Source organism: Plasmodium fragile, assembly GCF_000956335.1.
Source record: "Plasmodium fragile strain nilgiri unplaced genomic scaffold supercont1.32, whole genome shotgun sequence".
Classification (NCBI taxonomy): Eukaryota; Apicomplexa; class Aconoidasida; order Haemosporida; family Plasmodiidae; genus Plasmodium; species Plasmodium fragile.
In genome coordinates, this window is record NW_012192612.1 from 228,030 (window position 1) to 250,512 (window position 22,483).

Sequence of the window (22,483 nt, forward strand, 5' to 3'; positions counted from 1 at the left end):
TTTTTTTTTTTTTTTTTTTTTTTTCAATCTCCACTCTATCACATAATCATATGTGTGTGTAGAGGTGGAATGAATCGCTTTGAATTGATTGAGAAAGCCTAGCCTGTGTCCTGCCAATCCCTGTGATGACTTGGTGAGGGAATTTTTTTCCTTTTTTTTTTTTTTTTTCCATTGGGGGGAAGCTTATGTAAGCGTGAACGTTCAGTAGGGATGACCGCGGAGCGATAGATATCATGTACATATGGCTTGATGTGCAAAGCGAAATGTGAATTAAGCATTACACATAAGTGGGGCAGGTGTGGAGGAAAATTTCCACCTTCATGAGTACATACACAATACAACGCCTCCCACAATGTGTGTGTGTGTATGCACAGTTTGAATGGTCATGAGCGGTGACTCACCAATTGTAACAAGAGGTGTTAAAAAAAAAAAAAAAAAAAATATTCTGGACCTCGAAGAGTTTGCAAATTTTGCTGTCCATTCTGCACAGCTGAACAAACCATATTGAAAAATGAGGATGCTACTCTGGCACGTGGTGGGGGATTTATCTTCCCTCCTCAATCCCTTTCAATGTACCCTCTAAAAAGACAAACAAAAGGCCATCACATAACGAGTCGCACAGTCCCATATAGCCACTCATATGTATACGCAGATATGTGCGTCCATACGTGGGTCTCTCTCCACTTTGCAATTTCTTTTTTTTTACACCACATTCAGTTCCGCACCAGCTTAGGACCTTGGCCTGTTTGACCTACAATAACGATTTTGTAATCCCTGTGTGGGTTGCTCCCAAGATGGGGTCAGTTTAAGTGGCATTCGCATCATTCAGAGTGTGAAACAAATTGTCCCAAGGAGACTATGTCCCGAGGACCCTCTTCTTGTGAATAATTTCCGTCTCTACCTTTCTTCCCAAGTGTGTGCATGCGAAACGGTCGTTCGTTCCTCGCGTCAAAGATTTACCATTTCCTCTTTCATCAAATCGGAATGGCGAGAAAAAAAAAAAAAAAACGTAAAATTTTCTTCAAAGAAAATCCTCTGCATCGTCAAATTACCCATAATGTACACATGCGAGGATACACACAGGGACATAAATGGTCTTCGCTGGCTGCGAACTCTGTGCCTCCCGCTTTTTTTTTTTTTTTTTTTTTTTTTTTATGAAAGCCTTCCCCCAGAATGAAGGCCATAAACATGGGGGCGATTCTTTTGGCATTTTATAGGTCCTTTTTCGTTTTGCTGGTAGGGACAGAGGGCAAATGGCCCCCAGAGTGGTGCTCAGCCTGTTGCTGAACCAACAGTGCATACAACACGTCACCGAAAGTGTCAACGACGTAGCGTTCAAACTGCCCCACCACATCGTTCCCTCCTCCGCCCCGATCAACAGACATACGCCCTAATTCTGCAGTCCATGTACCTCTGCCCCAAGTTCATATCAACTTTTGCGTAAACACGAATCTCTGTCCGAACCCGCCATGGGGGAAAAAGGGGATAGACGTTATATGAGACAACTCCGAAAGAAGCGCGCACACACAAGGCTGACACATGTCTGCATCGCTCGATCAAATCGTTTTTTTTTTTTTTTTTTTTTTTTCCCTATGTCAGAACGAAAGCACGGGTGTTCTCGTACGCCTCCTTCTGGTTCTGCGCACTTATGACTTTGTGGTGCCACATCAAATGCCTCATTAAAAACCCGGGGGTGTTAACAGGGGAGCCCCAAAATACAGGTATGCCGACTGCGATATATGCCCTGGTCTAGTGCCCTCTCCCCCTTTTTTTTTTTTTTTTTACATACGTAAAGGTTACCTATACATGTATGCATATCATTTCATTTTCTCCATTCCAATGTTCATTTCTAGGGGAAGGAATCGATGCTGGGCAGGGTGGCCATGGCATGTGCATGAAGTGTAACTTGTTAAAGGAAAAGAGGTCTCACCACTGCTCTGTGTGCAACCGCTGCATCATTAAAATGGATCACCACTGTAGGGGGAGAGCCATGCTGGAGAGGCGTTCTGCTAACGCAATGACATGCTACAGTGTGTCTGGCCGTGCGAAGCTTCGAGCAGTTGAAAGAGTCAGAAATGTAGTTTGCAACTCAAATGAAAGGAAACCGCGCACGCCATCGCTACAACATGCGTTATCTCGTTCATCCTATGGTTCGCTTTTTTCATACACCCCCCTCATTTTTTATATTCATTTAAGGCATTTGGATAAATGGCTGCGTCGGACAGTACAATCAGAAATTTTTTATCCTCCTCAATTTCGTAAGTCCCCAAAATGTCTAAATGGAGAATGCACACATGACGAAATGCACAATAAAAAACCAAACAGAAAATTTGCTAAGTCGTTTTTTTTCGCTTAACAAACTTTTCTTTTGTATTCTCTTATTGAATAATATTTGGCTAATTGGTCAGCTAGCTAATTTGTTAATTTTTTTTTTTTTTTTTTTTTTTTTTTTTTTTTTTTTTTTTTTTTCTCCATGTGCATGGCTGTAATACCACAGTACACCCTGCTCATGTGCATCAATTGCGCCTTCATCATTTTGTACAAAATGATATCGTGTGTTCAGACGAACCGAAGATTGAACACCTACAGAAAGGTACCACACGACAACACTCAAAAACATTATTACAATTTGTGTGGAATGCTTATTCTGTAGCATGCTTGAACTTTATTATGTACCACCTACTCAAAATTTCTTTTTTTTTTTCCTCCTTTTTTTTCAGTGTATACTAAGCAGAACAGACCTCTTCCTCATCGTGGTACGCCTTGCGTTTTTACGCGAAAGGGTTTTCACCTTTTTGTGCAATGTACGTGTGTATGTGCTTAGATGGATTGGCCTGATTTGAGGTGCCTCCCCCCTTTTCTATGTTGCCCCTTCCAGGTGAATGCCTTCGGCTCCCTCCTCTTCGGGGTGTTCTCGTTCGTTATGTTAGTCGACCAGTACGTCGCGATTAGGACGAACACGACAGGTATATGCAGTGGAGGAGGCGTATACGTGTGCTCGCGTCGAATTGCGTTGACGTAGACGTGTGTTAGCGTGGATTCTTACATGCACCGCTGCCCCATCCGCGCAGGGATAGAGTACCTGAAGAACCAACGCAGAGAAACGAGGCCCTTCCGAGAGTCACTCGTGGACGTTTTTGGCCAGCCATTCTGCTGCCTCTGGTACAATGCAGATTAAAAGGCGGAAGGAAAAAAAACATATTCACACATGCATACAAATTTACATGCACACATACATGTGTATGTGTCGCCAACTGAACTACCCTGCAGAGGATCGCTGTTCTCTTATACAATAATTTCCGTGGGCGTTCCTTCCCAGGTTTCTTCCCATCGATGGAACTGCGCGCTCGGATTATTCCTCACGAGAAAACTTCATTGGAGGGAAAAAGAAAAATTAAAAAGAAACATACAATTGTGTAAGCACAACTGCGTAAGCACAATTGCGCATGAACAGATGCGTGCATGTGCCAGCTCGGCGACCTCGAATCGTGTACCCCTCGACGGGGGCCATTGTTCACTCATTCGAACCATTTCCACCTATCATGCGTTGCATGCGCGGGCGCATTCGCCTCACTCAAACGTAATAATTTGAAATTAAATTTTTTTTCTGTTTTGTTTTGTTTTTACGTTTTTTTTTTTTTTTTTTTTTTTTTTTTTTTTTTTTTTTTTTTTTTTTTTTTTTTTTTTTTTTTTTTTTTTTTTTTTTTTTTATACCGATATCCTTGTCTCAACACTATGTGTGCTGCAGCTCCTTGTGTCTGTCATTTGGGGGCTCGCCTTTCATGCAACAAACTTTTTGCCTAATTTGCTTTACCCCTTCACGAAAAACACTTGGATCGCTTCTAATCATGATATAAGCCATTCTCGCGACTACAGAGTGTAAAAACATACATCCCTGATGGCAGTCATGCAGGAAAAACTCTGCTCTTAGAAAGGCGAGTCCCCTCTACCGTGTGCGGGGCATTGTGTGTATTTTTTCTGCGCGCGTGTGTGTTCACTCGGGTGTGCGGAAGGCTGGGCGTCCACTACACAATGGGCATCTACAAAGTTTAACTCCACATGGTGATCCCTAGGGTTCGTATCAGGCGAAAAGGAAAAGTGCCCCTTTGCAATCCATTTCACGTTTATTTTCCCCCGTATTTTTGGTCATGCTGCAGTACCCATGAGTAGGGGAGCTACCCCTAGCTGCTAGTTTCCGTGTCCGCTTGGACGTAATTGTACATGTGCACATAAGCATTCTGCGTGTATATATATATATTTTTTTTTTCCCATGCGTTGAGTTCAAAATCCCGTGTTCCATTTATTTTCCGCCTTTTCAAAAGGGCAAAATTTATTTGACCTTGCACATTACGGTTCCCTTTTTCATTCTCTCTCGCACGGTCAGCCCGCCGGTTGCTTAACCATGCCTTCCTTTTTAATTAGTAATGTCCCCACCATTTACATTTGTTCCTAAGGAGAGCATTCTCGTTCACTACAAGAAGCACACGCACATTGTGTCATTTGTGGGATGCTCATGTAATTTTTTTTTTTTTTATTATTCACTTTACATTTCCGTTTTGATTTTATTTATCTGGCTCATTTAAAAAGTATTGGCTTTTTTTTTTTTTCACCCCCGTTTTTGCCAAATCCGGACCTCCACATCTTAAACCAATTCTATGTGCATACAATTCGTAACTCCACGTAGAGCATTTTGAAACACACGTGTGGTCAATCTTTTTATTTTTATTTATTTTTTATTTATATATTTTTTTTTTTTTTACCATCAGTACTGCTCTCCGTGTGGGGAACTCTATTCATGTGTGTTTGGCCCTCCCTGTGCTTGTCTTCTGTGGGAAGAGCACCGGTAGACGGACAACCCAGTAGGGTTATTGTTCGACTCAGCTCACCAACCAAGTATGCTGCCTGAAGAACGCGATGCATAAGTTGGCCAACAACGACAGTGATATAAACTCCGACGACTGCAATGAAACGGCGCAGGAGTGCATTTACGGGTTCAGCTCCCCGAAGAAGCAGAGGCGGGCGGGCAGCCACGGCGATGCCGATTGTGATGCTGATGCAGATTGCGACTCTGATGCAGATTGCAGCAGCGGACGGAGAAGCGCGGGAGAGCCCCCAAGGGATGGGCCAGTCCAGATGAACATTGCGGGTCTGCACAAGAATGAAGAGGATTTCAAACCGGGGGGTGCAAATGAGGAAGAGGAGGAAACGAATGATGAGTACACGGAGGACAGCGACTACGATGAGGGAGAAGATGACGACGAGGAGGAGGTGGAGGAGGCAGAAAGGGGGTCGCACAAAAATGGTGCAATACCGCACGAGAATGACCGCGCTTCTCGCGCTTCTCGCGCTTCGCACGCTTCTAACCCCTATGACCCGTCTGACGATTGGAACGCCTCGGACGAATCGCGCGAGGCGCACGATCCCGGAGATGACCTGTACGACGCGGAACTGAACGAAATGATCGACCAGGAGTACTTCAGAGAACTCATCCCTGCCATCCCCCACGACACGCTACAGGCATACATCACGTGTTTAAAAATGTTCGGTTTTGAAAGGGAAGTGCAACTGCACCGATTGGTCAACCTACTTGGAGACCTACGGGATCCAATTGCGGTCATTCAGGTCCTAGGTCTACCAGGCATGGGGAAAACAAAGGTCGTTAAAAGTTTTATAAAATTAAAAAACGTGCCATTCGCATATGTAAATTGCTTAATGGCTCTGTATCAATCTGGTAAGTCAGCGAAGAATGTCATTTATCACACGATTTTAAAAGATCTGAGCACAAATCTTTTGCATGAATTTGAAGAATATAAAAAGTCAAATGGCTTCACAAATTATTCGTATGATCCCACCAAGTTAGTTCCAAACCATGTGTCCAACACTGATGTGTTTTTTAATGTTCTTCATAAGCTCTTGTCCTTTCGTCCCGAGGATGGAAGGGGAGGTGGGGATTCCTCTCCAGGGAAGAAACGTCGCCACGGACCTGGTGATAACGCATCAGAAGAAACGAGCAAAGGGATGACATCTCCAAATCAGCACCTCCACAAAGACAACCTGTACGATCGATCAGTTGTCTTCATCCTGGATAACGTGCGCTACTTAGTAAGAACACACCCAGATTTATTTTACGCCTTGACCAGGATTCATGAATATATTCGAGGCCCATATAACGACATGACCAAAGCGAACAGGACGACTAGAGGTTTGTGTATCATCCTAATAAATAGGTCCCCATTGCCAGACGAAATATTTGATGGACTGCCTCAACCCCCAACCGTTTGGTTTGACTCTTACACAGCAGATATGTGCAAAAATATTCTCTACCGCCTTTACAATACCATGTGTTTTGAATCTCTCCTCACATACAATGACAAGGATTTGAAGATCTACTGTGTGAAGGAAAACAAAACGGAATTTCTAATCAAAAGGAATAACGTCATTCTGGAGAACGAAGTCATTTGTGACATCTGGTGCAGATTCGTCGACTACATTATTAATGTGTCTTATAAAGATTATAAGAGCGATTTTCATGAGCTCCTTTTTATATGTGCTCACATGTGGCCTCTCTTCATAAAACCTATCCTAGAAGGCACCTTAGAACCTATTGTAGAAAATATGAATGCTCTACAAAGGAATATAGATACACATATCCGAGTGGCTACCTACAACCATGCTAGCCATTTTACATTCGAATTAATTGATTCCGTTTTCTTGAATGAAAATAATTTAAAAAATAAAGTGGACCTATCCTTCTATTCAAGAGTTTTACTTGTAGGGGCATATCTGGCCTCCAGAAATTTACCCCTAACGGATAAACGCTTTTTCAATGCCACTGTTAAAGGAGGTGCCTTTACCCTACCCAAGAAGAGAAAGGGCAGGAGTAAAAACGAATCTATTTTAACCTTAATTGGTCAGGCGATTCCAAAAAATTTCACCTTCATACGATGGATATGCATAACAGATTGCCTCCTCGTGTGCTTCTTCAATGAAAAGCTAACCATGAACAGCCTCATCTGTCACCAAATAAATACCCTCATTCAACTTGGATTCGTTAGCTTCTGTTCTGCAAATAATATGTCCTGCTTGGTCCGCAACAGCTTGATGAATGGAGTGCAGTGGAGTGGCTACTGTGGGAGTGCGTTACTCAACTCCACCAACAGTTTCTCCTCCCTAGGACATAACATCTTTTCTGATAGCGCAAACTCCGTTTCGTATGAGTCGTTGGACCCCTACACCAAGCTGGCCATCCAGGTCCCCGAGGACACCATCCGCGGTATAGCCAGGGACCTCAAAATCCCCCTCGACGAGTTGATTCTCTGACGGGTGGGCCGCTCCCGGTGGGTGCGCAGCTCCCTATTAGTCAGCAGCCCGCGGCAAGGGAGCAACTCGCGGTAGGTGAGCAAACGCTTAACCAATCACCATCATGCCCATTCCACTCGTCAACCTTTTCAACTGCACACCGCCGCGCCGATTTTTTTTTTTTTTTTTTTTTCCCTCCAACTGAACCTTTTGGTGAAATATGGCTTAACTAATTCGAGATACAACCATGAAAAAAGGTTTCCGTGTGGACACGTTAAAAAGGGTACAAAAAAAGGGGACGTGTAAATGGTTGCACGGATGAGAAACAAGCTCATTTGAAGGGGAGACAACAACAACAAGTTGGCACCACATTTTACATATCCTCCAAGACGAGCTTCGGATATATGGCCATCGTCATGAGCTCCTGGAAGAGCAGCTTACAAGCATAGGGAATGTAGATCTGCGAAATGTTAGTTTTGCTATTGCAGACGGTACACTCGTAAGCATTTTTGTTAATGTCTGCGATACAACAGAGCCCACAATTGTCACACACGTGGACACGGTACGCATCACTTTCTTCGAAGAGACGTTCCTTGAGCATTTTCGCAGACCCGTGTGAAATCATGCAATCTCTTTCCATTTCTCCAAAACGTAATCCTCCATCCCTGGATCTTCCCTCCGTGGGCTGTCTCGTAATCATAGTAAGAGGCCCTCTACTCCTAGCATGTATTTTGTCCTCCACCATGTGTTTCAATCTCTGGTAGTAAGTCGGCCCAATAAAAATCTTCGACTTTAACATTTTCCCATTATGACCATTGTACAAAATATCATTACCATACTTTTCATACCCAAGGTTATGTAACCTCTGCGATATTTCTTGCACAGTGATTTTAGAAAATGGTGTTGCATCTCCTTCTCCCCCTTCTATGGCTGCGACCTTCCCAGCTAGACATTCGACCAAGTGACCGATGGTCATACGGGATGGAACTGCATGAGGGTTCATGATGATGTCTGGAAAAGTACCATCTGAGCTAAAAGGCATATCCTCCGTGCGGTATGTAATTCCAATAGTACCCTTCTGTCCATGTCTACTTGCAAATTTATCCCCAATTTGGGGGATACGTACTGAGCGGACTTTTACCTTGGCAAATTTATTGCCTCGGCTATTGGATGACAACATGACGGTGTCTATCACCCCGTTCTCATTTTCTCTTAAGCTCAAGGAGCAGTCCTTCTTGTACTGCTTCAATATGTTAGAGGTACTAATGGTGAGCGTGGGAATTTCTAAATCGTCTTTTGTAGACCCAGAAACGATAGTTGTTCCATACTGGGGGCTATTCATCGTCGACATAGTGCTTCCGCTTTTAAAAATGGTGGTGCTGCTCGGGGTGGAAGAAGCAACACTGGCTGGACCCATCGTGGTTGTACCCACTGGCCCGCTACTGCTATACCTATCACTCATTGGAGAATCAGGAACGGAATCCATCATATTAGAACCTCCAATTGTGGAAGGAGAATAAGGACTAGATACACTTCCACAAACACTCGCTCCACTTCCATTCAACATGCTTCCTCCTCCCGACGAGTCCTTCCCTGTTAAAAACCCATTAGACGTAGACCCAACAGAGTTATAACTCATTTGTACATTAGGTACCTTCTTCTGAATCACTATATCGTCCTCGTCTTCAATGTTAGGGGATACCTTCCCAATAATAATATCATCCCCTAGAACCCGTATACCAGGAGCGATTAACCCATCATTATCCAACTTGGTGTAATCGCCCCTCTTTAAATTTTTCACACATCTAATAGAAGGCTTCTCAAACGATTCAATAATAAGACTCCCCTGTTGTTTCTCTTCACTCGTGTAGGTTCTATAGAACACACTTCTGAACAAACCTCTATCTATAGAAGACTGGTTCATGATCAGACTGTCTTCTTGGTTATATCCTGTATAGCACATGATGGCAACGATGGCGTTAATACCTGCCGGTAAATCCCTAAATCGTAAATACTCCATCACCTTGGTGCATACAAGTGGCCTCTGAGGGTAGTACAATAAATGGGCCAGCGTATCTAACCGAATGTTAAAATTTGTCACGTAAATTCCCATGGCTTGTTTCCCCATGGCACTCTGGTATGTGTTACGGGGACTCTGGTTGTGATCACTAAATGGAATAATAGATGCACATACACCTAAAATTAAGGAAGGGTGAATCTCACAGTGGGTATAATTGTTATGATACCCCGTCCCGGTTTTCAAGTCCCCTATAAACATACTAATCATTGTAGTTTCCTCCTCTTCACAGTCGATGTATTCAATTATTCCTTCCTGGATGAGGTAATCCCAATTGTATGTCTCCGGATAGGCAATCATATTCTTTACATGTTCCTTAGTTAATTTGAGTTTGTTTTCCCCATTGACATTTTTTACCACGTATAGAGGTCTCATCGCTCTACCCGAATCGGTAAAAATTTTAATCTCCTTGCTGTTCACATCCCTTACGATTGAAGCTTCAGGAGATATGTCACACCTCCTTCTTAACTCATATAACGTCTCGATTAGATTATCAATTTGGTTGAAACATCCAACCCATTTTCCATTCAGAAAAAGCTTCACCTTTTCCTTCATTAATTGCGGTGGCACTTCATCTAGGGATTCTAGACCCCACTCCAGTAGAAATTCATAAATGTTGTTCGTAGAAGTACCCACACTTATGTCACACATCAGGGACAAATTCTTCACAAGACCTACGGACTGTCCTTCTGGCGTTTCGAATGGACAAATCATTCCCCAGTGGGTGTTATGCAGCTGCCTCGGTTTTGCCATTTTCCCTTCTCGACCCAGTGGCGTATTCAATCGTCTCAAATGAGACAAGCATGAGGAGTAAGTCAATCGGTTAAGAACCTGCGCAACTCCCGTTCTTATCACTTTCCCATCTTTGTCTTTACCCCAATTACCTGTAGCTAGCTGGTACTGCATCCCTTGTGTAATTTGTGAACAACTCCTAACCGCCCCCGCAACATCAAATGGCTTGTTATTATCGATCTGCCTTTGTAGAACCCGTCTCACATCTTTTGCCATTTTTCTAAAATAGGTAGAGAAACTGCTAGCCATTAAAGGCCCTGCAATGTCCAACCGCTTCTTCCCAAAGTGATCCCGATCGTCTTCTTTAATTCTTCCTAACTCGGCTAGCAATAACCGATTAATCATGTACCCAATGAAGTAAGACTTCTTACTTTCCACCCCTGGCCCAGTACCCATGTGGGGTAAAACCTCCTTTCGTAGAAGCTCCTTTGCATATAAAATTCTTTTTTCACGGGATGCACCAACAGTGGGTCCTCTTTTACCAATGAAGTCCAGGCAAATATCCTGTGTAGGATAATCTATGCACTCCTCTAGAGTCTCCCTCAATGTGTTAATCATCATTTTGTCATTAAAGTCGTATACAATTCTTTGTAGTATATCTCGATCGGAGGTACAACCTAACGCTCTAAACAAAATACCCACCGAAATTTCAGTTCTTATATAAGGCAAAGTAGCCACCAATTGTCCTCCTGTCCTAACTGAACTACCTCTAGAACCCATTTTCGTTTTCATCTTCACAGAAAAGCCAGATGTAGCTTGAGATCTCTCCATCTGAGATCTTATCTCAGCTACCCAACCAAACTTAGAAGGCTGCTTCTTCTTAAACACATAAATAAAATTGTGAGCCATTCGCTCCTGTGCCACCAACACCTTCTCTCCTCCATTCACAATAAAATACCCACCCTGATCAAATGCACACTCACCCATATCAGCAATCTCGCTCTCTGGTAATCCCTTCGTCCAGCAAAACATGGACTTCAACATGAGTGGTATTCTTCCCAAGTTAATCCGTTCGTATACAAATTTTTCTTTTAAAATTTGACTCTTTGAATTTTCATCCACCACATATGTGCTCTGCTCAATGTCTATGTATATAGCAGAGGAGTAGGTTAGGTTTCTTAGCCTTGCCTCCTGTGGCCACAGGTTCTTATTTGTTAAATTCCTTTCATCGTAGAATGGCCTATCTAGGGATAGCTGACCAAACTTTAAGGAGTACATTACGTTTTTAGTATCATCTCGATCTGAGCGGTATTGTGGCTGTGGCCTTATTTCTATGGGGGGGTGCTCGTCAATTATTTCCTGCATCCTGTATTCAATAAAGTCGTTGTAACTCTCTATCTGCTGGTTCACTAATCCATGGCTACCAAAGAAGGATCCGATCACCACCCAGCTGTCTTCCTCCGTTATTAGTTCCTCTTCCTCATGGTCCTCTTCCAGCGGGGCGTCTGCAAAAGGTTACGTTCAACGGCGATGTGCGGCATAGCGGCTTCAAGAGCGACGACGTAGCAGTCTCCCTCAGAGAGGAGGGGGTAAACGGGCAACTCAGGTTGCACAAGCACCCCTCCGTGGAAGACCGACTCGGTCAGACCCCACTCCATAAGTGAGCATTACCTGCATGCATATACTCGCTCGAGAAGTAAGACGGTTCCAGTTTCACCGCCATTTTTCAACCGCACAAAGGAGAAAAAAAAAAAAAAAAAATTTATTTTACACAACTGTTCCCTTCCCGGGGTTAGTAAACAAAATGGGAAGGACGCGCTGGCAATGCAATTCCAAATCAACCAAATTGAAACAGCATCGCGACGGGACCTCCTCCTGGGTATAAAGTAGCTTCTCTGTTTTCCCTCCTTTTGGCAAATTATACTTTTCTGACTTTATTTTTAATTCATTTTTTTTGTTGTTGTCGTTCCCTTCCTTTTGTTGTTCCGCTCAAGCGGGTAATCCGAAGAAGAATTTGAAGAGGAAGGAAGAAATACTCATCCGGCAGCTTCCACAACGCACAGTGGGAGGGGGGTGATACATGCCGCGTTGTGGCAAAAATGGTATGTCCCTCCTGACGCTGGCCAATGTGGGACGCAACAGTGCCCCTCTTCGTAACACAAAGGCGCTTAAAAATGATACCCTACTCGCTTTTTATGCGTAATTTTTTTTTTTCCTCCTTCCCGTGAATGAGAAAAGGATAAAATTTTCAGGTGCGCCGCATTCAACACTGAGTAGTAGGGCATACCGGATTTGGGGGTCGCAAAAAAAAAAAAAAAAAGAGTTAAAAAAAAAAAAAACAAGCTACAAAAGGAAGGACTCAAGCGTGTGTGCAGAACCGTATTGCATCCGCCATGCATAAGGAAGTATAGGCTTAAGAAAAATTTTTTGCTTACATATGTGCGATGCGGCATGAAGCGCAGGCGTGGCACTGAAGTGGGGGTACCTGTAGCCATGCGTTGGGGGCAAATTTTAAAAAAAAAATGGCGAGTCCCGATTCGCGCCCAAGCGATAATGAGAATGAACTGAGCGTGAAAGGAGCGGCGTGCAAAATTGTTTGGCCCTAGTCCCCTTCGGAAGCGCGCATTGTATATTTTTACGTCGCAGCATAATCAAACAGAGTCAGCGGATGTGACGCATTTATAAAAACGCACCCCTGCTCCTGTGCCCTGTTTATGCTTTAATCCATTTTGTGCAGTTCCCCCAAGCAGCGAAAAAAACGTAGCGGCAAAACATTAACCTAGAAAAAAAAAAAAAAAAAAAAAAAACGTAACACTTTAGGAAGAGAAGCAAAACAAAACAGATTGTAATTAAAATTGCTTTATGGAAATACCGAAGCAGCAAAGCGCAAACGGCAGAGCGTTCGAGCAACTCGCTGGAAACAATTTTGTTAGTGATATATTTTTCCAGCTGTAGCAAAACCGGAAAATGCAAACATATAATACCAAAATAATGGTTGAGGAGGCAAATACAAGAATTTGTGAATGTTTGTGTAAACTCTGAGGACAGCAAGAGAGAGAGAAGGACAGCACCCCCTCCCTTATCTTTTTTATATTTTTGCCCTTTCCCCCTTTGCAACGAAGCGCTTTTTTTTTTTTTGTTTTGTTTTCTTCTTATTTACCACGAAATGAAAGGATACTGCAAAAGTACCATGAGTCATACACCTTAGAGGAAAGTATGGACACGCGCCAGAGCGAAGAAAAAAAAAAAAAAAAAAAAAAAAGAAATCGCACAGAAGTTTATAATTACCTAAGTGGCATAAATATATATATATGTATGTTTTTACTTACACACGATTAACCCCCGCGTGAGTTACGTGAACGACACAAGACTGATATATCGACCCACCCAGTTTGATTGAAATGGTTCCCCCCTTCTTGCGTTAATCTGCTTTTCTTCCTCCCATCACCCCTACCCTTACCTTCCCTTTCATTTCTTTTTCCTTTTTTTGTTCTTTTTTGCCCTCATTGGAAATCCTCACATCCGTCCTGTCCCCCACACGCATGCCAGCCTCTGAATGTTAACCACCAATTAACCCCCCCCTGTGGAACAATGGATAAAAATGCACTCAAGAGAAGAAACAGATTGCTTAAAAAGAATGAAGCTCGGATGAACCTTCTGCTGGGGAAATCGCAGGAGGGCGATGTAGAGAAGTACTCAGAGGGAAAAAAGAAAGCAACCGATTTGAATTTAAAACAGGATGAAGTAAATCAAGAGGAGGGACAAGGTGGAGGGGAAACGAAACAGCTCCCCTCGGGGAAAAACGCCACTTCGGAAATAGACCAAATGGCAACACCGAGTAGTTCCCCAGGGCAGGCTAGCACCGCCGACCCCGATCAACACACTGAAGAAAATTCCAATCAAAAGGGGGACCCCACCAATGAGCCTGACCAAACGCAGGAGGGGGAGAAAAAGGAAGGCGAGAAAGACGACCCCTCTGGGCAGGAAAAGCAAAAATCCGACGCAGAAACGAACCAAAAGGGGGATCAAAAGGGCGAAATAAAAAATCGAGCAAAAAAAAAACCAACAAGCAATAACACAGGTGATGATAAGTCAGATAGCAACCGAGACGACGGTTCCAATGCAGAGGATGCCAATAAGCCCAGTGAAAGCAACAGCGGCAAGTTAGAACAGGGCAAAGTTAAAGAGGAAGCCCCAATTGAAATCCCCCAAGTGAAAGTGTCCATACTCAGACTAGCCCAATTTGTATCCCTCATATTTATCGCAACAGTTTTAAGCGTGGTGAAAATAAAATATTGTGATTATAATCCACTGCCGATGAGCATACAGCCCATGCGAAAGAAAAAAATATTGCAGCGTTTCATCAGCTCCAAGTTTGTTTTTTTTTTCTTCTCCCTTTTTTATAACATAGCATTTTCGCTAATTGATGTGTATGCGCATTTTGTAAAACACAACCTGAGTCAGAAGGAGATCTGGAAGAACCTACAGAACCTACGGGAAAAGCTAACAAGCCAGTCTGAATCTATCCTGTATCTCCTAAATAATGGCCCCACGGTTGCTCTTTTTTTTGTGAGTATTGTAAAAACATACTTGCTGCTAATGTTTTTAACTCATTTGTTTGATGACCTTTTGTACAACTACACCGTTCGAAAGACTTGGGTGAGTGCTCCCCTCCCCGCGTCCTAGCTCCGTCGCAGTGCGGGGGTGTTGAGTCTCTCTCCTTGCCAATCTACCCATTTGACCATCTTCCATTTGTTACCTACTATTTGGTGTCAGCCATGAGCTACCCATCTGTCACCCACATTTTGCACACCTTTGCCCGCGTTGCCACACGGGAAAGAAGCCCCATTTCTTTTGCTCACACCATGTGTATATACTTTACCAGTTCAACCAAATGACCACACGTTTTTTATGAAGCGAAGTATTTTTGCAAAAGTCTTCGCTACTCTGCATCCTACTTTAAAAATATTTTAAAATGCTCCCTAATTCCCCCCCTCATTTGTCTTTAAATTTTTTTTTTTTTTTTTTCCAACTAGTTAGCCCCAAAATTATGCCCATAAAAAAAAAATTATGAACTGTTCAGGTAAAAATTCGCCATTGGGCGATCATTTGAAAAAAAAAAAAAAAGCAAAGCAAAATAAAATAAAATAAAATAACTATTTGGAGTTTTTCTCCCAAATGAGTACAACCCTTACACAGAGGGGGTGAAGGTACAACGGTGGACCACGCTTGCGTCTGCTCATATGGCTGCGCACATGTGGACTACAAACGTTATCAACGTGTAGGGGGAGCGTAAGTGGGGGAAAGAAACGGAACAAACATACACAAAAAAATGTGGCGAACAAAAATGGTGAGCGCGGACGGCGATAAACGGCGCTAAGCGGACCGGGGATCCTTCCCCTTGATCTCGTGGAACTTCTGCGCAATGGCCTCGTGGTAGACATAAGCCTTGCTTCGCCTGTATTTCTCAAACACATCATTCTCGCCCGGGTCTGGCATCCCGGCGGAGTAAAAATCAAAGTTGGATGTAACAGGGTTCCCTTCCTCATTCCAATTTTGCGCATTTTCAATGGCTATTTGACTAAAATTAACGTTCTTGCTTTTTTTATTTTTCCTAACCTTATCATCGCTGTCGTTGAGCAGCTCGATCATGGAGCTATCAAAGAGCTCCACTGATGAAAAGGTCGTATTCGTGTCACTGGAGTAGTTTTTTTCCACCTTCTCCTTCCTGCCCAAGCTCTTCAGAGCCTTATAATTTTCATACGCCTTCATCCTTTCGCTTGAATCAGATTCATCACTACTTTCGCCACTTACTCCACCTTCGTCCTTCATGATGTTTTCCAACTCTTCATAAAAGTCGTTTATCTTTTCACTCAGCTGTTGAGATGTGTTTGTTGATGGAGGGGTCTGGTATGTATATGAAATATCTATGGGTGTGTAGGGGACCAGGGGAACCTGCAACTTCTTCCCCTTCTTGGAAATAAACTTTAATAACGTTGCTAAAAAGCCTACTGAAATATCTTCCGGGTTTTTACCTCTGTTATTTTCTCCCTCCCCTCCCCAAGGATGATTAAAGTAATTTTTCCTCCCCTCATCAGGGAAGAAGAAATCGTTTTTTTTGTACCTATCAAATGGTTTGTTACACTTGGGGAAGTCATTTGATGGGAAAAGAGGTGGTGGTGGAGGAGGAGGCGGAGGGGGGGGTGGAATTTTCCTTCCGTTGAAATGACCAATATCTCCATACCTTCCTCTTTCAAAATCAGTGGCATATCGTTGGGTGTGATTATCCATATAACCCTGTTCATTATGCAGGGGACCACCTCCCATGCCCCCGTTTGGGCTGATGGGTGACTGGTCTGGTATTCCCTGATGGTAAGGATCGACGTGGCTTCCGCCGTTTCCCCACGAAGAGCCATTATTACCATCAGTACTCTCATTGTGAAATACACTTAGCAAAAGCTTATTCTCATTAAAATTAGTGACGAACAATTCCCGCCAAGAGTGCACCATCTGTAAAAGAATATTTACGGCTCCGTGATCTTTGTAGTAGGCACAAGTATAACCATCCTGGATAATCGAATGGATGTAAACCTTAAAGTCTTCCAACTCTTTACTCCTTCCATTCAGCTTCAAACATTTCAACAGTTCATTATACGAACATATTAAATTTAATTTGTTCTTAAAAAATGCACACTTCAATATCCGTTGGTAAAATTGAATCGATATAGCTTGACTCAAATTTGAAGTAGAGCATTTTCTAAACACCCACTCGTTCATTACCACTCTACTATCTTTCCTTGAGTCTTCACATTGCTTCAGTAATTCTTGTAGGTGTCCTTCATCCTCTGCGTTCAATTTGTTCGCTTCTCCAGCAGAGGGGCCATCGCTTTGGTCCTGTACATGTGTAGTACCCCCACCATAATTACGTGTATAACTATACAGCCCGTTACTCCTTCCCCCTTCATACGTATTCTTGTTCCATCCCCCATACGGGTTGCTCTCCTTTTGAGGGTTGTAATTATTCCCTTCTCGGTTTCTCCCCCCAATTGGGTTATGTTGAGTGTGAGAAAAATTTCTGCTTCCTCCCCAGTTGCCTTGATCCCTCCTGGACTGTTCGTCCTCGCTACCGCGGGCATGGCTTCTACTTCGGCTTCCACTTCTACTATAGCTGTAACCGCTTCGGGGGCTACTCCGACCACTCCTCCCGCTGTTGCTTCTGCTACTTCTCCGGCCACTCATACTACTCCTGTCGCTGTCTCCATACTTTCTCCTCATCCCCCGGCTTGCCCTATCATCATTTCCACTCTTGCTCCTATTCTCGCTGTGGGTTCGGGTCCTCGGACTCATTTCGAGAGTCTTTATTCTTTCCCCTGTGGTTAGGGTTGATAATCCTGAAGGCTGCACGTAATTTCCTCCTTTGAGTAAAACTACACTCAAAAGGGGCTAAACGGGGGCTTTGGTACAGATTTTATACAAGTACACAACTGTGTTATGTTCTTCAATGGGGGGGAGGAATCTCACCAATGGGATGGATACAAGGTCAGATGGTCTTCTCTTCACTCATGCAAGGGTTGTAGAGCGGAGCAGCTTAACAGCCTCATTAACGACCTCACAGCTTATGACCGCTTATCACTAACACCCGCATGGATATTGGGTGACTGCCCTACACTGTACTTCACCTTCTACATGCGCAACATGAAAAGGCCCTGCTTTATATACACGCCTACTATGCGCACAAAAAAAAGTGTATGCTGCACCCAGGGTTAGCAATCCTATCGAACAACTGCAGGCCAGTTCTTTCCCCTGCTGTTTTGGGAGGTCTTCAAAAATGGGGAACTCCCTTGGTGGAAAATATTTTTAAATAAAATACCCTTCGTGTGAAACCTGGCATTTGGTGCAGAGGGGATGAAGAAGATGAAAAAAAAAAAAAAAAAAAAAATAGTCCTTCCTTTTTTTCTCTCCCCCCTTCGCTTCCCCTTTTTTAATCTCAGTTTTTATGCACTTTTTATGCGCCTTTTTTTTCCCCCTTTGGCGAACTGCATTTTATCTGACGGCGCGGGTGCCTCGAGCCACTTCCGTGGGTATCCCGTTTGGCAAATCTTGTAAAAAAAAAAAAAAAAAAAAAAAAAAAAAAATGTATAGCGCAATGACGAAGTGGCCCAATAGCCAACTCATATATGAGACCATGTAACGAGCACTACGTAAAAATCATGCGAGGGAGAGAGATTGTCAGGAGGAGAACAATTTTGACCCGCGTATTTTTTAAGCTTCCACGGAGCCCCCCTTTTCTTCTTTTTTTTTTTTTTTTTTTTTTTTTTTTTGTTGCGACACGAACAGGTACATGTAAAGAGGTATTCCATTCTTATGTGCATGCCTCTCGTATAGGGGCCACCGTTCCATTTTTGCGAACGCCTATTTGTCGTACCGACCGACCGTTGATGATATAGCAGCCGTCGCTGCAGCCAACGGGTGGGTTTACTCCGGGTGAGAGGAGACCCCCCGTTGCATTCATCCCCGCGTCGTACCACCATAACGCATCTCTTCTCCCCTTTCCAGACTTTTGTTTTGAAAAAAAAAAAAAAAACGTAAAAAAAGATATATAGAACGCTACCTACCGAGCACTGTATAATTAATTTGCCCACCAGCACCGTTACAACTGCAACGGATGAGCGAAGACGAGGTCCTGTGCCTAGTTGGACCTCCCTGTTCGGCGTTGCTAATTGTAACAGGTTGCATCCGTAGGGGGGTTTTGTGTATCATCCTGGTGAATGTAAGTTTTCTACTTCCCATCTCGTGGCCGTCTGTTTCCCCCCCTTTTTTGCATCTCGTCTTCATTTTAAAAAATGAGGAGGGAGAGAGAGAGAAAGAGAGAAAGGCACACGAACAGAGGGAGAAAGAGACACACAAATAAAAAGAGACAGAGGCAAGGAGATAACGCATTCAGGTGGTGAGACGCCCCCTCCCAAAAGTGTATCCTTCGCCCCCATGTGTATACATATGCACTGTGTTCTCCTGCATTTGACGCGCCATCGACACGCGCACTAGTGCCCCCATACACACACCTTTAAAGAGGTTGGCTCCCCCGCCAATGCATAGCCTTCCCCAAATTAGTAACCACATTAGTAACGAAGTAACCAAGTGAGCACATCGCCATGATGCATGTAAGCGTGATGTTATTTGTGTCTGCGTGCCGCGGCGAGGAGTTCCCCCCCTGATACCCCCGAAATTAAATTATATCCAGTGGCAACGTGCACAGCGCCATCGGGTGTATCTCTTTCCTCCTTTCACAAAACGAAAGACATTTCATTTCATCCGTACCACCCTAATTAAACACACTTATCCTTTTTTAATTTAAAATTTTTGTGATTGAACAGAGAGGCTTTCACAAATCATTGTTCACCTTACATTACATACTTTCCTTTTTTTGTGTGTATTACACAAAGCCCCTACTTAGGTTGGTTTTCCCTAGGGGGGGGGGTGTCTGTCCATTTTCTGTACCGTGTAATCAACACAACAGCAACGTGGTTACGACTTTTTTTTTTTTTTTTTTTTTTGTGTATGTGTGTGTTGTAGCAGTGGTTTTTGTCCTTTTTGCGCTTGAGAAAGGAGAAGCCAAACCCAGTCCCCCTTGCGCTGTTTCCATTTATGTAACTCTTTAACCACATCGCGACGTACATTTCACTCCGCGTCCGCCTCCAGCACATACCTAGTGTCACTACTACCCCCGCACGAGGAGGAAAGGACTCCTCACTCAATTCTCCCTTTTAAGTAAAATTCCAAATGGAAAAAAAAAAAAAAAAAAAAAAAATAGTCCTTCCTTTTTTTCTCTCCCCCCTTCGCTTCCCCTTTTTTAATCTCAGTTTTTATGCACTTTTTATGCTCCTTTTTTTTCCCCCTTTGGCGAACTGCATTTTATCTGACGGCGCGGGTGCCTCGAGCCACTTCCGTGGGTATCCCGTTTGGCAAATCTTGGAAAAAAAAAAAAAAAAAAAAAAAAAAAAAAAAAAAAAAAAAAAAAAAAAAATGCACAACATGGATGATCAGCACTTAGCCGATGCAGACGAAGGATCGAGGGAGACTCCCAACGAGGAGAACACTTCAGAAAAGAAGAAGCCCCCCCCAAAGGGGAAAAAAAATAAAGGAGTCGAGCGACAAGGCACTCCAACGCGTTCGCCGCAGCGGCGTGAAAACGGAGATGCACACAATCCGGAGGGAGGCAACAGCGTCAGTGGTGGCGGTGCAGTCGCCTCAAACGATGGAGAAAGGCCTGGTGAGGACAATGCTTGCGAAGAAGCACCCGGTGAAGTAACAGGTGAAGAAAAACCGTTGGAGGATAAGACGTTGGAGGAGAAGACCATGGAGGAAAAGACCATGGAGGAAAAGACCATGGAGGAAAACCCACCGCAGGGCGAGCAAAACGAAGGGAACCTCGCGCAGAGGTCCGCCAAGTCAGACAGCACGAACACGGCCAGCAGCAACCTGATAAAGATAAGCCAGAAGAGTGAGGAGTGGGAGCAACCAAAGAAATGGAGCTTCGCCCTTCTCCTCACAAATATAAAGTCCATGGTTCTGTCAAATTACATTTACGTAGCCAAAAAATGCGGCATCCCTAACCAGCCCAATAAACCAGGACCAGTGCTTGCCATCAGTGTGGAAAAAGAAAACACAAATGAAGTTAAAAATATTATTGTGCAAACCCCATGTGCATACGAAAAGTACACACTCAAAGGAAAATTAATTCAACACAAATCACTCTACCCTTGTACAGTCACTTGTATGATGTATGGTAGTATCGGGGGAATCGGAAAGACCGTCATTTTAGGGTTGCAAAATGGCTGCATACTAGTTTACAAAAGTATTGAGTTTGAATGCATACTCAAATTAAATACAAAGGAATGTTTGGAGAAATATTTTAAAAGTTCTTCTGGTTCCTCTGCTAGGAAGCCTTTTAATAATTCACGCATGAACAGTGGCGTCATGGATGCACTTAATGGGACCAATGAGGAGAGAAACTCAGGTAAATTCGCAACACAGGGTGTCAGTTCGAACGAGGGAGAGGACTATAACGATCTGTCGTATCAAATTTCTGGCCTCTCCGTCAAGTCCACTTTTGCTAACTTTATCCACTGGATCATCGCCGGCAACATGCAAGGATACATCTTCGTGTGGGAGGTGCCCAGTGGGAACCTCATCAAAATCCTCGTCCACCCCCACCACCTGTTCGGCCACGTCAAGGGCGGTTCGGGCGACAGCGATGGAAGTGGCGATGAGAGCAGCGGTGATGATAGCAATGATGATGGTAGCAGTGATGGTGATAGCGATAATGGCCTAGGAAAGACAAAAAAGAAAAAGAAAAAAAACATTCCAAACGGCAGCAATGCTGGAGCGGATCAGGAGGAGGAGGAGGAGGAGGAGGAAGAAGAAGAAGAAGAAGAAGAAGTCGAGGACGACTCCTGCAGCAAGCCCGACTACGAAGAAAACTCCAGCGAGTTCTCCGGCGGCAGCTACTTGAGCGACTCAGATGAGTATTGCAACTCCAGCGATCAAGACAACGGCAGCAGAACAGGGCGTACCGGCTCCTCCATACAAATGTTACGCGCCAGGGGAAGGAAAAAAAAAAAAAAAAAAAAAAAAAAAAAAAAAGACAATGTGCCAAACAAATGCTATGTGTCAGCCATATTAGCAGTCACGCATAAGTACGAATTGTGGGTCGCATTCGGAAGTGGTTATATAGCAGTATATGACTTATATGACTTCCAGTTGCTTCTCTACACGTGCATTTCCAAGAGCCCCATCATGGACTTAAAATACTCCAAACTCTTGGAAGACGTCTTTTTACTAATAGGTAATAATTACATTTCTGTATGGGATACAAAAACGCTCAAGCAAATTAAAAAACTTCCAACTAGCCAAGTTACAAAAACATCCTCCCTGTCCACTTTATATCTTTTGGAACGTCCAACTGTGTGGAAAAACAAAAAGGTTGTTTTGATTGCAGGTTGTAATGATGGATCCATCTCCGTGACAAATGTTATAAAAAAGATGGATGGTGATTTGACCTTTTCTTATGTACGGACATATGAGAAGCACTTCGAGCCTTATGCCCCCATCAGCTACATTTGCATCCACCCCAGTATCAACGCGGCCTTCGTCGGGGACGCCAGTGGCGTCGTCTTTACGTTACCCAAAATTCTAAACACGCTCAAGCACGACGATGCGCAAAGGTGAACCCAAGCGCAAAGTTGAAGCGAAGCGCAATGATGAAGCGAAGCACAAGCGCCTTAGACGTGCCTGCAACACTGACGTGTGACCTCCCAGCTGTTGCTGCCCTTCCCGTGGAGGTGCCACTTCTTAGCTAGCATACCTCCCCCACTT

At 43.7% G+C, this 22,483-nt stretch overlaps 6 protein-coding genes across 6 annotated transcripts; 4 read left to right on the plus strand and 2 right to left on the minus strand.

Moving 5' to 3' along the window:
• Positions 1 to 1,173: 1,173 nt before the first annotated feature.
• Positions 1,174 to 3,178, plus strand: AK88_03035 (uncharacterized protein; the record flags this gene model as incomplete). The annotated part of the gene is made up of 9 exons (XM_012480658.1): positions 1,174 to 1,236; positions 1,382 to 1,440; positions 1,600 to 1,721; positions 1,854 to 1,976; positions 2,197 to 2,258; positions 2,498 to 2,593; positions 2,721 to 2,756; positions 2,879 to 2,966; positions 3,072 to 3,178. The coding sequence occupies 9 exons, from the start codon at positions 1,174 to 1,176 to the stop codon at positions 3,176 to 3,178; spliced, it is 756 nt and encodes a 251-aa protein (XP_012336081.1).
• Positions 3,179 to 4,914: 1,736 nt separating this feature from the next.
• Positions 4,915 to 7,320, plus strand: AK88_03036 (uncharacterized protein; the record flags this gene model as incomplete). The annotated part of the gene is made up of 1 exon (XM_012480659.1): positions 4,915 to 7,320. One exon carries the CDS (start codon positions 4,915 to 4,917, stop codon positions 7,318 to 7,320), a length of 2,406 nt encoding a protein of 801 aa, XP_012336082.1.
• A 352-nt stretch (positions 7,321 to 7,672) lies between these two features.
• On the minus strand, positions 7,673 to 11,831 carry AK88_03037 (uncharacterized protein; the record flags this gene model as incomplete). Its single annotated transcript, XM_012480660.1, has 2 exons — positions 7,673 to 11,613; positions 11,780 to 11,831. The coding sequence occupies 2 exons, from the start codon at positions 11,829 to 11,831 to the stop codon at positions 7,673 to 7,675; spliced, it is 3,993 nt and encodes a 1,330-aa protein (XP_012336083.1).
• Positions 11,832 to 13,699: 1,868 nt separating this feature from the next.
• Positions 13,700 to 14,794, plus strand: AK88_03038 (uncharacterized protein; the record flags this gene model as incomplete). Its single annotated transcript, XM_012480661.1, has 1 exon — positions 13,700 to 14,794. The coding sequence occupies one exon, from the start codon at positions 13,700 to 13,702 to the stop codon at positions 14,792 to 14,794; it is 1,095 nt and encodes a 364-aa protein (XP_012336084.1).
• A 690-nt stretch (positions 14,795 to 15,484) lies between these two features.
• Positions 15,485 to 17,455, minus strand: AK88_03039 (uncharacterized protein; the record flags this gene model as incomplete). The annotated part of the gene is made up of 1 exon (XM_012480662.1): positions 15,485 to 17,455. The coding sequence occupies one exon, from the start codon at positions 17,453 to 17,455 to the stop codon at positions 15,485 to 15,487; it is 1,971 nt and encodes a 656-aa protein (XP_012336085.1).
• Positions 17,456 to 20,131: 2,676 nt separating this feature from the next.
• AK88_03040 (uncharacterized protein) lies at positions 20,132 to 22,336 on the plus strand (the record flags this gene model as incomplete). Its single annotated transcript, XM_012480663.1, has 1 exon — positions 20,132 to 22,336. The coding sequence occupies one exon, from the start codon at positions 20,132 to 20,134 to the stop codon at positions 22,334 to 22,336; it is 2,205 nt and encodes a 734-aa protein (XP_012336086.1).
• Between the last annotated feature and the right edge of the window lie 147 nt (positions 22,337 to 22,483).